This window comes from Notolepis coatsorum (genome assembly GCF_963971535.1).
Source record: "Notolepis coatsorum genome assembly, chromosome: 11".
In the NCBI taxonomy this organism is placed as follows: domain Eukaryota; kingdom Metazoa; phylum Chordata; class Actinopteri; order Aulopiformes; family Paralepididae; genus Notolepis; species Notolepis coatsorum.
Genome location: NC_140175.1, coordinates 38748935 through 38767184, shown reverse-complemented (window position 1 = coordinate 38767184; position 18250 = coordinate 38748935). Strand labels below are relative to the sequence as shown.

Genomic DNA, 18250 nt, shown 5'->3' with positions numbered 1-18250 from the left:
TGGTAGAGTTAAGAAGTAAGTCAATGTAAAAGATGTTTTTTGAAGTGTTTAGGGTAAACGACCCAGAGAGACATCCAGGTGGCCTTTAAATGTGCATATGGCAGATAAGAATATACAGGAGAAAGAAAACGAAAACACCCAAGACTCAAAACAAGATTTGTTTCAAGTAGCACAATTGCTTTGTATTTTTAATGCAACAAAATTTGCACCAATGTTACAGGGAAAGGAACTGCGTATTTACAGAGGAAAACGAGTCTACAAAACAAACGGTGAGGAGGCTCGGATACAAGAGTCAAAGACAAGTAGTGGCATGATTGGTGAAGAGGAGCGAGAGAACAAAGATTAAAGAACGAGCCAACGTTTGACAGTACCGTGTTGAAGTCATGGCAGCTTGTGGTTGATACTGTGTCCTCAGACAATGCAGTCAGACAGGGCACATGAAGAGTGTGTGGGGGGGTATGCTAATACTGAAAACTAGATCGGTCCTACACGATGCAGAAACGAGCCCAAGGAACGTTTGACGAGACAGTGAAATTTAATGTTTTTCGTAATGCTTCTCACTGCACAGTGACATCTCTAAAGATAGGAGTCCATGCATGCATAATTACCTGTCATCTAAGTCCACTGCCCCCCTCTCATCCCCAAATATATTTTTGTTGGGGGAGGGGGCTCAGAAACAACACTTAGACCGTGTGACACGACGACTAAAACCAAAACAAATAGTTTTAGGCAAGGGGACATTCCTCCAGTCCCAGTTCTGTCTAAGACGGAACTAAAAGTGTAATAAGACCAAGCTGCTACTGATGGCTTTAGTGAGGTTTGTGAGTGGTGTGGAGAATGTCATTAAAAAAAAAGGTGGGAGCTTTCGGTCAAGAGGACAAGATGTAAAAAAAACATTGAGATCCTGGTCCTTCACCGTGGTCCTCCTTCCAGATCCTGGTCCTTCACCTTGGTCCTCACAGAGACAGTAGTGTTCTGTTATTAAGATCAGACATTTCGGTCGAATAAAGACTCACTAACACGGCTATCCCCAACCACAGTCCAAGGAAGGCCAAATCTATGCACTTTTACAGTTTCTCTGAAGTGTGGCTCTACTGATAAGTGTTAAGGCACACATTCCCCCCCCCCCCCCCCCCCCCCCGACTTGTGCAGAGAAGCGAAAATCTGGAGCCACGGTGTTCATTCCTCCCAGTTTGCTTTGCATCACTCCTTTATGGCACACGGTGGCCAACATTGCATTAAGCATTCATTCAGACTAAATACTTACACACAGGCATACATCTTCACCATTCACACCACACAGGCTGCAGGAGGAGCGATGAGGCAATGTTGAGAGATGAGCGTATCACAAACCCAGGGGGGAAATGGGTCCGTTGACCATCAGGCACTTTTTACACGTTGTGCGATTCCAGACGCTCCCCAGGTGAAAGAGGCAAAGCTACGAGATCATGAGTGAGTGCAGTGTTAAGCTTTGGATGGTTCGAGTCCCAACAGAGCCAGAAGGTTCCTCGAACATAGTGAGGCTCAGGGTTGTTGTTGTCATTGGCAGCACTGCCAAATGTAACACACCGACGGTAATGGAAACAAACGTGACAGCGTTTTATCTACTAGTGTTGTCATAGAGAAAAGGATTTTAAACAAACATAAGACATGATCGTTTCAAAATAATGATTGGTGAAAAGTCATGTTTGATGCAGAATCGGGCCGGGGCCTCAGTAAGGCCAAAAAGACATTACGTTCATTCATAGTTACGGCTTCTCAATAATACAAACTGAAAACGTCTTTGATTCCGTGCACAGTAACCACAGGCTTAAGTGTTTTGAAGTGTACCCCAAAGTGTGCATCCTACACTGCTGCAGCACCCCTTAGCATGCTCTACCCCTCCACTCCAACGTAAGTTCGGCATGGACCTGCATCAACGATGAACATGACGGTCCATGCGGTTCGCCAGAGGAAAGGGCGCTAGCGTTGCTGTGTTTTTCAGTTCAAGTTTCCTCTCCTGGTAGGGGATATAGCAACTGTGGCGCTACCTCTGAACGATGTCGCTGATCTCTTTGACAGAGGAGAGCAGCTTGCTGAATTCCTGCTGTGCGCTGGCGCCCCCGGTGGCAGTGGGGCAGATCTGCAGCTGGCGTAGGCTGCTCTCCAGCTTGTTGATTGCCTCACGGAAGGCAAACTTGTTCCTCATCTGCTGGATGGACTCCACGTAGCTGACGCAGTACTTGGACAGGTTCTTGCCGGCCTCCAGCACGGCGCTGTGGCTTCCAGTCTGCTCCGAGTTGCGTCCGATGGCGGTGCGCAGCTGCTCCGTGCCCTCCAGCACCATCTCCCTCGTCACGGCGGAGTTGGGCGTGCGCTCGGCAGGCTGGCGCGGCACGGTCTTGCGTAGGGAGCGTCTGGTGTTCATGAGTGGGATGAAGGCGGTCGGGGAGGCCTGGTCGCCCGGGGAGCTGAGGGAGGAGGAGAAGCCTCCCAGGCTCTGGCTGGAGGTGGAGGTGGAGACTGAGGTGGAGGAGGCGGAGGTCTTTAACGGTTGAGGTTTAGAGCCGAGGGGCAGCTTCTTGGAGCCCTCGCTGAGGGGCGAGCGGGCTTGCTCGCCGGGTGTGGCAGAGTGGTGGGGCTCCGAGTGAGAGGGGAAGCCCTTGACTTTGGCGTCTGAGGTGGTGGATGAGGGGGATGGAAGCTCGTGAGTGGGGCTGCGGGAGATCTTGCCTGACTTGGCGCTGGAGGGTGGAGGCGGAGGAGGGGCGGGCTTGGGCTTCTGGAACTTTCCTCTCTCCCTGGTGGATGAGGAGTCTGTGTTGTGTCTGTTTCGGCGGGCCCTGCACTCGTCCCCAGCCGCCCCCAGAGCAGGGAAGACGTTGGGCTTGAGGAGCTCTGCATGGAGTGCACTGGTCCTGGAGTTCTCTAGCCCCATGGCCCCTGGCCTCCTGACCGGCCGAGGTGTCGAGGCCTGTGGGCTGGAACCTGAACTGGGCTCAGTATCTTTAAAGACCTCGTCTCCTGCATCCTCGGTCTTCTTGGGCAGACGTGGCGGGGGTGTCAGGGTGCCCATTCTGGGGGCGTTCTCCCCTTTCTGCTCGCTGGCCCTCTTGCGAGGCAGCGCCGGCTTGCCCCCGAAGGTGCCAGAGTCAAAGGTGCGCTGGCCCAGGTCCCGGGGCAGAGTGACGGACCTCCACTCGCTGCGATCCGAGCCGGGTGGCATGCTGGAGGCGGAGGAGGAGCGCAGGAAGCGCTTCGAGTTGGACACCAGCTCCTCCTCACTGGGCGGCGTGGTGGCGGTCTTACCCCCAGGCCCGGGCACCGCAGGGGCACCCTTCTTCTTGGGGAAGAGCGGCCCCGGGTAGGTGGGTGCCCCGTTGGTGATACCACCCGCCCCATTGTTGTTGGCTCCCAGGAACTTGGAGGACTCAATGCCATGTGTGGTGTCATTAAAGGTCATGGAGGCACCGTTGTTGAAGCTGTCCATATCTCGGGGGTCAGGGGTCAAGCCCCTCCTCTCCGGGTGGCCGTCCATCTCTCTGAAGGAGGAGCTGCGTTTGGGAGGGGCAGGGGCGTTCTTCTTCTTCTTCTTGATGAGGCTGAGGAAGCCACTGCGGGTCTTGTCCTTGTCTTTAGGCAGCAAGCGGTCATCCTCATTATTAAGGTTGCTGTCCAGGAGGGGGCGCTCTTTCCTGGGGAGCATGGGAGACGAGACCGCGACCTCTGGCTCCACTGGGTCTGAGGAGAGGCACAGAAAACAGACAAGTAATCATACTGGAGTCTGGAAACAACTCACAATTACAGGAACATGGTCAACGTATCAATTGCATGAAGTGTAAACATGGCAGTAATGACTCCGCTGAATTTATTGATATTTGCATCAGCGTATGCTTTCTGGCATCAAGGCAGAGATGAGTGTAGTTCCAAGTTTGTTTATTAATTATCACAATAAAATACACATACTTTACGGTGAAATGCTTGGTTCTGTATGAGCCCCTGAGAGTGTGCTTCATACAGTAAAAAAAAAAGTAAGTAAGAAAGTAAGTAAAAAAAGTAAGTAAAGAGGAATATACAATATACAGTACAATATACAATTTAAAGTACAACCTAGGTACAGTCTAATGCCCCTTTTCCACTGCATGGTATCTACTTGACTCTACTCTACTCTACTCTACTCTGCTCTGCCTTTTCGGTTTTCCATTGCCAAAATGTGCATTTGGTACCTGGTACCCGGTACTTTTTTAGTACCGGCTTTCTCGAGGTTCCAAGCGGGTAGAAGTGGTACCAAAAAAGTGACGTGAAACACTGCAGACCACTGATTGGTCAGAAGAGAGAAGCGTCACACGTTAGAGCGTCTGCACAAAAACAGAAACCTGCCATCTTTAATGCCTCGTGTAGGATCCATAATTTGTTTGCAGCAGGAACAAGTGCAATAAACAAAAAAGGATACATTCACTGTGTATTCTGCCTCATTTATTGATGAAACAAAACCAACATCAACACAATTTACCACCGAGCGGAGAGTTTACTCTCACAAAAAGATCGCTGATTTGTTAGCTTATGTGATTGCGTTTTACCGTTAGCATTGCGGCTAGCGTACATAGCGTGCACAGATCAATATAACTCGCTATTGATTGTTTGTACTAGTAACGTTAATGCTAGTAGAATAGACACAACGTGAGGTAATCATAATCCATTTTAAACCGGTTATTACCTAATGCTAACGTTAGTAGAATAGACATGAGCGGTAACGTTAACGCTAGTAGAATAGACACAATAGGTAACATTAACGCTAGTAGAATAGACACGAGAGGTAACGTTAATGTTAGTAGAATAGACACAATAGGTAACATTAACGCTAGTAGAATAGACACGAGAGGTAACGTTAACGTTAGCAGAATAGACACACCGAGAGTCTGGTTAATGTTGTTATTGATTGATTGATTGAAAACTGTGTACTCTGGCTTGCTCCAAACCCTCACGGACATAGCTATGCTCACAGAGCTCTCATGCTGTACGCCAGCGGCCCCGCCTCCCCACACGGAGACAAGCGGAGTACTACCTGCAGTGGAAAAGGAACGAAGTACCAGGTACCTAAAGCGAGTAGAGTAGAGTAGGGTCGAGTAGAGTAGGTACTATGCAATGGAAAAGAGGCATAAGTACAGTGAGTAAAAATTAGTAAACAGTGAGGTACAAATAAGGTGCAAATGAGGTATGAATGTAGTGCAAATCTCTTTAATAATAGATAAATATAATGTAGTGTTAAAGTGTCTAAAGTGAGTGTTAAGGTGAGTGTTTGTTTAAAAGTGAGTGTGTGCAATGAGTGTAGATGGAACCAGCGGAGGCACAGGGTGGCAAGTGTGTGTGTGTGTGTTCTCACCGGGGCTGTCGCCGTCACGGTTATCCATGTTCCTGCGCAGAGGCCTGGTCTTGGTGGGCAGCTGGGGAGCCTGCTGGATGGAGCCCAGCAGCCCCTTCTTACCCTTCTTCCCCAGCTCCTTCTCCACCTCTGAGAACACACAAAAACATCCATGATTCAGGGATCAGCCCAACCACTTAACGTCAGTAGTGTGATAGTAAAGGGTTAACCTTCTGTAGTGTGGCAGTGAAAGGGTTAACCTGCGGTTGTGTGGCAGTGAAAGAGTTAACCTTCGGTGTATTGTCGCAGTGAAAGGGTTAACCGTTTGGTAGTGCGGCAGTGAAAGCACGGTGAAGACGTGATAAAACTGTCATAATACTGCGGTCTAGGCAGTTCTTTTTCATTGCCGTCCTTAAACCATTCAGATGTAATATCTCCCGTGTGAGATGAGCTTTGAGAACTGAACATTCCACCGAACTGCCAGTGGAAAACGAGTTACACAACTCGGAGAGAATGCAAAAAAATTGACACCTGTAAGGGTTAAACTGTATGATCTACAAGAGAAATAATGCGGTACTGACCATCAGAGATACTGGATTCCTGGAACATGGTCTCAAAGGCCTGGTGGGTCTCTGCAAAGGATGGGCGCTCGGCAGGGTTCCACTTCCAACCTGATACAAAGAAAAAATAAATTTGGTTCATCAATCGTCTAACTGAGTTTAACGAGTAAAAATAACCGTCCGGTCCACACATCAATCATCTAACTGAGTTTAACAAGTCAAAATAACCGTCCAGTCCACGCATCATCTAACGGAGTTGAACAAGTCAAAATGCTAGGTTGTTTGGACAGATTAGTTGAACTCACAGGCCCTCATGAGTTCGTAGACCTTCTCGGGGCAGCCCTCGGGCCGGTCCATGCGGTAGTCCTTCTCCAGCAGCTCGTAGACCTGGGACAGGTCGATACCGGGGTAGGGGGACATGCCGTAGGTGGCGATCTCCCACAGCAGCACGCCAAATGCTGGGCATTTCGAGTAAGGGGAAGGGACATTTAGTATCTCGGTTCAAACTAAAATAGACTTTGACAGAACAAGGCTTTTTATGGAATGTTTTCACGGACGCAAATCGATTCTAAACCTCATCTCACCACTTGACAACTTAAAAAAAAAACAAGGTCATAACATTGTGTGAATATGTTTTTTTCTTAATTTTACATATGAGATCCAACATCATCTCACCCCAGACGTCAGACTTTATGGAGAACTTGTTGTAGGCCAGGCTCTCCGGCGCGGTCCATTTGATGGGGAACTTGGCCCCAGCGTGGGCCGTGTAGGTGTCCCCCGTCATCAGCCTGCTCAGGCCGAAGTCTGCCACCTTCACCAGATGGTTCTCCCCGACCAGACAGTTCCGGGCCGCCAGGTCCCTGCAGGACAGAGGACACAGTGTGAGGCGAGGGATCCTAACCTTCTCTGAACCCCAATACTTCCCATGATGCACCATCCCTACATCACAAGATTTCTGTTGTCTAATGTCTTTTGTGTTGTTTGTGATGTCTTTATTATTTTTACTTGGTATTTCTATTTTGTATTATTAGTTAACACTTTAAGGACCAGCCACGAGTTTATACGTGTTACGGTGCCATGCGTTGTGGACCAGAGCCACGAGTTAACTCGTGGCGAGTTGTTATTGTTTTATTCCATATTAATAACGCTATTAACGTCCCCGATCGACTTGCAGGACCTACCCGCATATTTGATTTTCGAAACATGCAATACCGGCCAGATCCGCTTAGCATATCCGGTTTGGCAACTCGCCGATCAGCCACCAGGTGGCAGTATTGAAGCGTTGCAGAGTTGTGCCGGCTCAGACAGCATCAGACAATGATCCGTGAGTGAAATATGAATACCATGGCGAAAATATGAAATATGATCAGAATAACGTTGTACGCCGTGATCTGGCAGAATACGCATGAACTTGAAAGTGTTAATAATCGTGATTTCAATATTGATCAAAACAATTATGATTTTTGCCCCCCCTGCTCAAAATCACCTGTATTCGGCAGGTTGGGTGTTCATTTCCCACCCTGACGACAAGCATGAAAAAAGGAACCGCATCAATGGTGCTTCTGTTCACACATGGCAGGCCATGTCGGCATTCCACTGGTGTTTTGTGTGGAGCAGAGCAAAGCTGAGTCCCGACAGGCCTGACCATTTAAGAGGCAGATTGGCAAATAGAAAAGACGTAAATCATATCGGTGCTTCTAGGAGCCCTTGTTCAACATGCCAGAACAAACGCAGGCCATCTTACGACACGGCCTGGGTTTTCTTCTGATGCAGCTCGACAAAAAACAAGGGCTTGGTGAGAAGGAAGAGGGCTTGGTGAGAGGGTAGAGGGCTTGGTGAGAGGGTAGAGGGGCTTGGTGAGAGGGTAGAGGTCGTGCTTGGTGAGAGGGTAGAGGGGCTTGGTGAGAGGGTAGAGGTGCTTGGTGAGAGGGTAGAGGTGCTTGGTGAGAGGGTAGAGGGCTTGGTGAGAGGGTAGAGGGGCTTGGTGAGAGGGTAGAGGGCTTGGTGAGAGGGTAGAGGGCTTGGTGAGAGGGTAGAGGTGCTTGGTGAGAGGGTAGAGGGCTTGGTGAGAGGGTAGAGGGGCTTGGTGAGAGGGAAGAAGGCTTGGTGAGAGGGTAGAGGGCTTGGCAAGAGGGCTTGGTGAGAGGGTAGAGGGCTTGGTAAGAGGGTAGAGGGCTTGGCAAGAGGGCTTGGTGAGAGGGAAGAGGGCTTGGTGAGAGGGTAGAGGGCTTGGTGAGAGGGTAGAGGGCTTGGCAAGAGGGCTTGGTGAGAGGGTAGAGGGCTTGGCAAGAGGGCTTGGTGAGAGGGAAGAGGGCTTGGTGAGAGGGTAGAGGGGCTTAGTGAGAGGGCTTGGTGAGAGGGAAGAGGGCTTGGTGAGAGGGGAGAGGGTAGAGGGCTTGGTGAGAGGGTAGAGGGCTTGGTGAGAGGGTAGAGGCTAGGGCGATAAAGATAATTATCGCAATATATTTTAATAATCGATATCGATCGATAATACAAATTTTAAAAATAAAAAATATATAATAATTTTTTTTTTTTTTTTATTAAATTTATTTTGACCTGCAACAGGGCAGCTTTAAAACCAGAGACAGTGGACAGACTTGTCTTTCTTGCCTGCAACTTAAAGTAATGGCGTTGCTTGTCCAAATGACAATACTGACCAAATTGAGATTTATTTTTCTCTTGTCCATTTATTTTGTTTGCTTTCTAATTAAAAATACAGTTTGAAACCGTCTGTACACAGTATGTGCTAGCAGAGCTAGATTCCAGTCACGAGTCACGGTGCACATGTGCGGTGGTTTGTCCACCAAAAAAGCACCAAAAGAAAGAAAAGAAACTAGCAGAGCCAGAACTATTCAACTCCCCTGGAGCCACAGCCAGCAGAGAAGCCTGTTTACTTTCGCTTTCAAACCAGCTGCAGCCTGAGAACTAGATGTGAGGGGCTGTAACACTAAAGATGGCGGAAACGACAAAGAATTGCTGCAAAATAAACATACATCTAAATACTTACAACAATATGGATAATTATCAATATCGAGTGATATGATAACATTATCATATCATTATCGTGATATCATTTTTGACCATATCGCCCAGCCCTAGTAGAGGGCTTGGTGAGAGGGTAGCCATCACTCTTCAACACTATATGACCCCCCCCCCCTGCTGGACAATGTGCAATTCATACATTTTTATACTGTAATTTTATATAGCAATTATTTTACTTAACACTGTGCAATAGTGCTCACCATTTATTTATTTATTCATTGGAACTTTAAAAAACTTCAGCGGTGACCTTCATTGTTTGTTTGTTGTATTGGTTGTGCTTTTTATTGCTTTTTATTGTCGGTCAACTGCACTGAGCTACTGGATACCTGAATTTCCCCAAGGGGATGAATAAAGTATCTATCTATCTATCCATCCATCCATCTATCGGGCTTGATGAGAGGGTAGAGGGCTTGGTGAGAGGGGCCAGACGGAGAGGGAGCGGGGGGGAGAGTGTTGGGAGATAATGGGGGAAAACGAGGGAGAGAAATGATGAAAGAGGACAGAGAATAGCTGGGAACAATGAAGGCGATGATACGTGGCTGAGGCAGCGCTCTGCCCGCCGCTCACATCTGAACACGGCACAACAATAAGAGGGGGAAGCTGAGGAGAGGGCCGTCCCTGCACAGGGCAGGAAATAGCTGAAAACACAAGTTCTCAAAGTAAAAGCACTGATAAAGGCTCCCGAATCAGGTCACGCAACGTAAGCTTTGCTAAGAATTTTGTGGGTTCTAGGTCAGCAGTGAAACTCTAAAAAGCTTTTGTCAATTGAGTACCTCAGACAAAGAACCATATAAGTCTGTTTGATGTTTTCAGAGGAACAATGTTTTCTAACTTTATCTAAAAATGGTAAGTTAGTGTTGTGTTCATTCATATGTAAAGAAAGTAGGTTGACCATTATTATTATTATTGACAATTGTGTCCCAGCACTTCTAAGCAAAAGAAGCCTTTTGTATATGAACCGGGGAAGGGGGAAATGAGACTTGTGTTGCTCTGACCTGTGGATGAAGTTCTTCCTCTCCAGGTACTCCATGGCGGAGGAGATCTGCGTGGCCATGTAGAGCAGCACCACAGCGTTCACCTCCTCCCGGTTGCACTCTCTCAGGTAGTCCAGCAGGTTGCCGTGGGTCATGAACTCTGTGATGATGTAGAAGGGAGGCTCCCGTGTGCACACGCCTGGCGAGGACATAACATGGTTTACGGGATGTCATCATTTAACTTCCATCTGTATCCATTGCCTACTCAGAAAGGTGTGCTAATGAGGTACAAAAGGTAAATGTATACAATGTGAAGCACTCTCGTCATTCTCAGTTGGACGTCATATTTCCATATACCGTAGGTGATGGTTTTTATGAAAATTTATATTTGGCTTTTTGTTGGGTAAAATTTGACTAAAACAATGCCTACACTTTTATAATCACCATGTATTATTGGTAAATCTAATGCAATACAGCCAGCAACAATTACCAATGGCTTTATTCCATTGTACTAACTTTGAAGACATTTTTATCAAAAACATGGTTTGACAACATCTTATATTCAACAAAACATAGCTGGGCTGATATAAGGAGCAGACAAATAATAATAATACAATGCAGGATATGATGTCATGTCTGGATAGAGGTTGGAAGGTGCACATACCCAGTAGCTGAACCAGGTTGGGGTGTTTGATCTCTTTCATGACAGCAGCTTCCTTCAGGAACTCCTCCACCTCCATGGTGTCCTCCTGGAGACGACGGAGAAGAGAGGAGGAACACAGAAGGGGCAGAGGGGTCAACTGCTGTGAAACTGGGCCCAGTGGATGATCATCTATCTACCTGATGAGTGACCCACAGTTGCATCTACAGGACACTAGGTGGTGATATTCAACCCGTCAGCATAGCAAGCCACCCACACACTAGTTTCCATAAATCAAATATTTCTTCTACAGTTATGACCTGTGTGGGATCCAGGACTGTTGTCTTTGCAGTAGGGATGGGCAGTTAACCCAACTAACAAAAAAGGAAAATAAGCTACTAACAATGTAGTCTGGAGGGCTAAATAAAATAAATAAGGAAAGCAAATCCATTTTTGTATGTATTGATAATAGATAATAATCAAATACCTACATCATTTTGAATAGTTGAATATTCAAATAACTGTAACTGTCCCTATTTTACAGTCACAATAACCATGAGCATCCCTACTTCACAATCACAATAACAGTGACCACAGTCACAAGTTCTAAAGCCATGCCCCCCCTCTGTCCGTACCTTGAGTGTCTTGACGGCCACGGTGAGGTTGTACTTCTTCCAGACGCCCTCGTACACCTCTCCGTACTGGCCCCCTCCCAGCTTGTGCTTCATGGTGATGTCGGTGCGTTCCATCTCCCACTTGTCGTAGTTGGGCGACACACCATAGATGGTGGGCTTGTTGCGTTTGGGCGCCGGGTAGTGCAGCGTGGTGATGAGGCCGTCCGCCACCGTGGAGTGGTGGTGCACGAGCTCGGCCAGCGTGTTGAAGCGGCTCTCTGATGACACGTACAGCTGGGAGGAGAGGGAGACACCGTTAGTCCAGTTTGATGAGGGGAGACATGTGCATTGTTTGATGTAGTGTCACAGGACTGGCTCTCATATTATGGTGGGGCATGAGGTCCAATGAGGTTAAAGAGGAACTAGGGCAATATGGCAAAAAAAATCATGTAAACATATTTTTCTCATCATAGTTTTGACGGTATAGCGGTAATCGTTTTCGGGGACAAGTTACATTGTGATGTGACAATTTTGTATTTACCAGCTAGCCTAGCTGTTGGCCAAAAACATCTCTCCCAGAGTTCTAAGCTAGGCTAGTGGTCTGTATCCGCTTCCATTCATTTGTGCTAAGCTAGGCTAGCTTGCAGCGGATAGCGCTCTACTGAACGGACAGAGAGGACATAGTTGTCGCGGTGGTAAGTTCTCCATCCGTGGGTGCGGTGATGCGGTTACCACGACAACTAGTATCCATCTTCTTGTCTGATGATAAGCTTCATTTCCCATAATGTTGGCGTGTGTTCGATGACCATTAAACATCACAAAAGACATGGAATTCAAAGCATCGTTCTGGAGGAGGTACAGCCCACTCTAGAAAAGAAAAAGGCAGAGTGAGTGAAAAAAAGGCGTTTGTCAGGCGGCTTGTCGGGGCAGGAATATTGGTCAGGGCTGACTGGACACAGTCTTTTCCATTGTCCGGCTCTTACATAACCGCTTCAATTACTCATTCACTGTCCTGCCTCTGTGCACGGCCTGCTCCGCGCGGAGAACATACACACTTCGTTTCTTCACTCATCAACGGCCTCTTTCAGTTAATGGTGTGCGAATGAGAAACCGAGGACAGAACAACCTGGACACGAGTGGAAAAGGACACTTTAAAAGTGTTGCAGGGCGTTTGGTGGTCTTTCTCAACACGGAGGGTTCTCACTCGCTAACCTCCTGACCACTTATCACATTAAGGCCTGCGTCAGTGGAAACCACAACAGTTGCATTTCATTTGCAGAGGAATTCGGGTTCATTAGATAGTCAGTGTTATGATGAGGTGGAGAGGGTTGAGGTAAAGTGGAGTTACATACCAGACTACTGATTGGGAGGTCTCGTGGGGGTGACAGGACCGTATCGGGTGGGGGAAGTGGTAGTCCGTGTCTCAGTCTGTACTAGTGTCTGGATACTAGCCTTCCGGTCTGCCCTTGTGTCCACTGGCTGTTATGAGCAGCAGAGTGGTGGTTTGGGGCATTCCGGTCATACCTGGCGTTCCTCTAGCTAGCTCGCCTCTCTGCAGTACAGGCAGGGAGGATGATGGTAGATGACTTCTGTATAGCGTCTCGCCGGTTCATCTCAGCTAGACAACAACAGCTTAATGGGAGGGAAACCATAGCAACAGCTTAATGGGAGGGTAACCATAGCAACAGCTTTATGAGAGGGTAGCCATCTGTCATTCCCACTGATATGCTTCACGTGGACATTATGACCATCTTCATTGAAGAGGGACCGGGACGAGGGATCCGGTCTACCTTTATCGTTCGTTATGAACCGTCTCTGGTATCATGACAACCCTGATTAAGATCTGGTACTCAGCTCTTTTTCAATCTAATTAGCCTTCATTATTTGTGTGGTTTGTGTCCATAAACAAGGAAGGCTGTGTAAGACGCAGAATAGTACGATTTTGGGGACAGAAAGGCTCTAGCTCTAGATCTGCACTGTCCTCTGTAAATGACTGGTTTCCTGAGGGGGTCAAGTCAAGTCAAGTCAAGTCAAGTCAAGTCAGGGTGGTGGGAGCCGTCTGTCTGCACTAGACACATTTCATAGCATGTCTAACTATGGGAACACTGTGGGACAGCAGGGACACTTACAATTAAACTAAAGCTACTGACGTGTGGAGGGGGGGGTCCCGTTGTATGTGTGTTATGTATGTGTGTGTATGTGTTATATTTCTGTGTATGTGTGTCATGTTTTTGTGCAGGTGTTATATTTCTGTGTATGTGTGTTATGTTTAGGGATGTCCCGATCCGATCACGTGATCGGGGGGCGATCACGTGATTTTCAGAAGATCGGGATCGAGAAAAAATAAAAAAAATCTGGATTTTCTATTTTGTATTCAACAAACATGACCATGTTCACGTCTTAAACTCATACTGAGGCCTTAGTTTTGGTTTTAAATTGCATATCATCATTCATTTATTTATTGTCACACAGAGCAGAAGAATTTTGCCAAAACAAACACATTTCCTTTGATTTAATTATACATCAAATGATTTATGTCAAGGATGAGGGACATCCACTAGTTGCAGAACTTGCAGTCACCTGATTTTTACAGACGATGGCGCCATTGCTCTCATGAAGCAGCAGGTTGGAGGCGGAGTTTTTAGATTACTCCGGTTGCAATGCCTCGCTTGAATGAAGTTAACTTTTCACCTGGATAACGTCAACATTCAGGGTGAATGTAATGTGAGAAATTGGGATGGGAGAAATTAAATAAATTATTAATTAAATTTATTTAAAAAAAAATGATATCGGATCAGGAAAGATCGGTATCGGTAGATACTCAAAATCACATGATCGGGATCGGATCGGGAGCAAAAAAATTTGATTGGGACATCCCTAGTTATGTTTGTGCGTGTATGTGTGTTATGTTTGTGCGTGTAGTGTGTGTTATGTTTGTGTGTATGTGTTATATTTGTGTGTATGTGTTATATTTGTGTGTATGTCTGTTATGTTTGTGTGTATTGTATATGTGTGTTATGGTTGTATGTGTGACACACAGTGAGAAAGACTGAAACAACCATTGGCCAGACAACTCCAGTGTGCCTGTATGTGTGCTTGCTACCTTGCTGTCGGAGGCGGTGTTGATCCTGTAGTGGTAGACCCTCCCCTCGTAGCGCAGCGAGATGGACCTCTGGCCGGGGCTGCTCTCGCTCTCCCGCACCAGGAAGCTGCCGTTGATGCCGGAACTGAGCAGGTACTCGGCGGCGTTGCGCGACACGGGCCCGTGGTACCAGCTGTGCTTCTCCAAACTGTTGACAGGGGTGATGTAGTTGGAGGGCACCCAGCCCTGGCCGTTCTTGGTCTGCGCCTCGCACCACTCTCCATTGTGGTTGTAGCCCAACACGCGCAGCTTCTCTCCTGGGGGGGGAAACGTAGTGGGGGATATACATAGTGTTAACACTGACTTCATAGGGGGCGGGTCTGTGGCTGAATGTGGCTAAATGTTTAACAGGGCTGGGTTCTGTCATTTTGTGTGTAGTGTGGCCATGTAATTACATATAGCCTAAACGTTTTTTTTTTTTTTTTTTTTTGCTGAATACCGCAGTCGTGATATGAATGGCAACACATGTGGACACGGCGGTGTGCAGAAATCCTTTCGACAATTGAAAAGTCCCCAAAAATAAAAATAATTCCTCTGGTGTGGAAAGACGGGTGTCCCCCAGGGCTCGGTCCTTGGACCCCTCCAATCTCTGGGTAACATTATCACATCTCATATCACTGCTATGCCGATGACACTCAACTCTTCCTCTCCTTTGCTCCCTCAGATACCCAAGTCTCTGAGTGGATCTCGGCCTGCCTGTCCCTCCCGACATTTCCGCCAGGATGACAATCAATCACCTTGAACTGAATCTAAGCAAAACACAGCTACTTCACCTGCCAGTCAAATCCTCCCCGCTGACCAACCTTTTGATCACAGTGGAGAATGTAGCCGTGGCTCCGTCCCTGACGGTCAAGAACCTCTAATGATTCTGCACAGAACACCTTGTTTAATCTAACTATTCTGCACAGAACACCTTGTTTAATCTAACTATTCTGCACAGAACACCTTGTTTAATCTAACAATTCTGCACAGCACCAGAACACCTTGTTTAATCCAACTATTCTGCACAGAACACCTTGTTTAATCCAACTATTCTGCACAGCGCCAGAACACCTTGTTTAATCTAACTATTCTGCACAGCGCCAGAACACCTTGTTTAATCCAACTATTCTGCACAGCGCCAGAACACCTTGTTTAATCCAACTATTCTGCACAGCGCCAGAACACCTTGTTTAGGAGACCAGCTAAGGCACCTTTCTCTAGAATCAGTCAACATTCTTTTTCAAATGACAAACAGCCCCAGTCATCATTCTCATCATCAAGGTAGTCACGTGTTGTTGCTACCAGTGCAGAGCGACTTAAGCAAACTATTTCCACAGCACAAACAGGGGCGGATTTAGGATTGTAGGAGATCCGGGGCTTAGCCCAGATAGGTGCCCTTATTTTTTTTTATTTTTTTGGGGGGGGCAGGCAAGGGGTGGTTCGGCAGTTTTTTTTTTTTATTTAATGAACCTGTACGTGCAATTTCCTGCAATATAGAGCCTTCAATCTTGACCAATAAAGCGGCTCTTTTCACTATAAAACTCAGTTAACCATAACGTAGTTATGGTTAGATTTATATATTGGGGGGGGATATATCATATTTTTCATATGATCAAAAAGTGGTGGAGCAAGAGCATACCTTTGCTCCCCCAAGTTCAATAGTGGGAGAGCAGAGATGCTCCGCTCTTATGGCCAGACGTCTATGATTCACTGATACAAAGTAAAATAGTGCAGTGCAATAAAATAGTTAGTAAAATAGAATAAAATAATGCAATAGTGCATTGCAATAAAATAGTTATCGTATTTTTTCGGGAGGCCGGTAAGGAGTGCATTACAGTAGTCGAGTTGGCTTGAGATAAAGGCAAGGATCTGGTTTTCAGCGTCCTTTTGATTTATAAATGGCCGTACTTTAGCTATGTTTCTAAGGTGGAAGAATTAAGTTTGTCAACTTGTTGATTGTGATTTAAAGCTTAGGTCTGAGTCTACCATAACACCAAGACTTAACTCACTCAAATACAGTTAGCAGCTGGATATACCACAGATGGAAATTAGCTTCTGCTAAATCTGGTGCAAACATATTTTCATGTAACAATGATGAATTGTGATTTTTTTTTTTTTTTTTTTTTAATAAATAGATTCTGGGCTTTTCAGAAAACATTCGGGGCTTGAGCCCAAGTAGCCACCCCCTAGCCCCGCCCCTGAGCACAAACCACTGGGAAACATCCTAATACTTGTGTGTTGAGGCGGGTTGCACAAAAAGAAGAAGAAAAAAAGGCCCAGTGTCCCTGAAGCCAGAGTGGTCAGTGTGTTTTGAGTCAGACGTGCAGGAATCCACTGTATCCAATGTCGTGTTTACTCAGATTGGGGACGCCGGCCCGGGCCGTTTCTTTTCCACTGGGCTGAGTGACATCACTGTCTGCTCCCCCTGCTCAGTGCTTCAGGCTGGAGATGACACTGTGGCTCAGAGTGCAACCAGAGCACTGCAGTGGGATTACTACATCCTGTCATTAGACCACTACTGTATACTGATTGTGATTAGTTATAGTTATTATCGGCCCTACATGCTCTCCAAAACCTTTCAAATATTATACTGGTATGGCGACTGGGTGGCGTAGCGGAGATTGCGCTCGTCACCAACGCAAGAGACACCGGGTTCGAATCCGGCTGTCGGCGTTGCCTCCGGCTTGGGCTGTCCGCCATACTAACTCAATTGGCAGAGTTAGCGGGTGGGAAGTCGAAGGGTGGCAGTCTGGTCGTTGTGAACAGCGACTCCTACAGGTCGGTTGGGGGACGCCTGCACAGCAGAGACAGGAAAAATGGCGGGGGCAGTGTGAGCCTCGCACACGTTACACCTCGCCAAATGAGAGTCCGTGCTGGCAGGTGAAAATATGTGACAGGCTGCCTCCACATGTATCGGAGGGGACATGTGATGCAAGGCTTCTATCCTCCCTACAACCGGCCAGTGGGGGGCATATGCGAGCAACGATCAGGACAGGGGAGGGAGAATTGGCACAAGAGGTAAATTGGGATGGGGAGTAAAATCACAGAAAAAGGAGGAGAAAAAGTAGATAAAAAAAGAAATATTATACTGGTATGAAGCTAAACTAGACATCTAGACATGTTATGAATTGAAAATGGAGGACCCTGATGTACGAAAGTCTTTCGCTGGCCTGCATCCCCTTAACAATTGTGTGTATTGAGCTGTACTGTATTGTACCCATTCTGCAATCTGTTAATAAAGTTTTCAATCAATCAATCAATCACATGTCTACATTACGTAATCCATTGTGTGACTGTAACAGACTAGTAATCACAGATTTAACTACACACTGCTACCATGAATGGAGTCAGAAGACTGTCTTTATACTGTAAATTCTCCAACGGCACCATATTGTCTCACACTGGAAATAAGCGATAAGTGATTTCCAAATAATTGCTTAGCAGAGTGCATTTCCTAGATTATTCCAGGGAAGCTCTCCTTCCTTCCTCTGTCTGTGAGCTCCATCTGCAGGATTGTTTTCCAGCAGTCTCAGTGGAAAGAACTCGCATGTGAGCCCAGGAAGTGAGTGTCAGAGATATAGACAGAGAGAGATATAGAGAGAGAGCGAGAGATATACCGAGAGAGAGCGAGAGAGCAAGAGAGCGAGAGAGCGAGCAAGAGCGAGAGAGAGAGAGAGAGGTGATATAAATAAATAGGAGATATTAGAGATAATCTGAGAGTCAGAGATACAAATAGATATAAAGTGAAAGATAGACAGATAAGAGTCAGAGTTAGAGGGAGAGAGAGCGGGGACACTACAGGATGGGAAGGAAATATGTGGATTTCCAGTCAGATGCGTCACGCCATGAACACTGCCAGCACCTCTGAGACCACTGTGGTGTGACCCTCTTACTGCCAGCACCTCTGAGACCACTGTGACCCTCTTACTGCCAGCACCTCTGAGACCACTGTGGT

At 46.9% G+C, this 18250-nt stretch overlaps 1 protein-coding gene across 2 annotated transcripts in view; it reads right to left on the bottom strand.

Moving 5' to 3' along the window:
• Positions 1-72: 72 nt before the first annotated feature.
• abl1 (c-abl oncogene 1, non-receptor tyrosine kinase) overlaps positions 73-18250 on the bottom strand; it is a 158968-nt gene continuing 140790 nt past the window's right edge. For both annotated transcript variants that reach the window (XM_084325433.1, XM_084325434.1), the window contains exons 3-11: positions 14275-14570; positions 11193-11465; positions 10582-10666; positions 9939-10116; positions 6577-6761; positions 6207-6359; positions 5923-6012; positions 5363-5491; positions 73-3720 (exon numbers count right to left, since the gene is read on the bottom strand). In XM_084325433.1, coding sequence (XP_084181559.1) covers positions 2027-3720; positions 5363-5491; positions 5923-6012; positions 6207-6359; positions 6577-6761; positions 9939-10116; positions 10582-10666; positions 11193-11465; positions 14275-14570 — 3083 coding nt within the window. In that variant the 3' untranslated portion in view covers positions 73-2026. The remainder of the gene's footprint in view (positions 3721-5362; positions 5492-5922; positions 6013-6206; positions 6360-6576; positions 6762-9938; positions 10117-10581; positions 10667-11192; positions 11466-14274; positions 14571-18250) is intronic.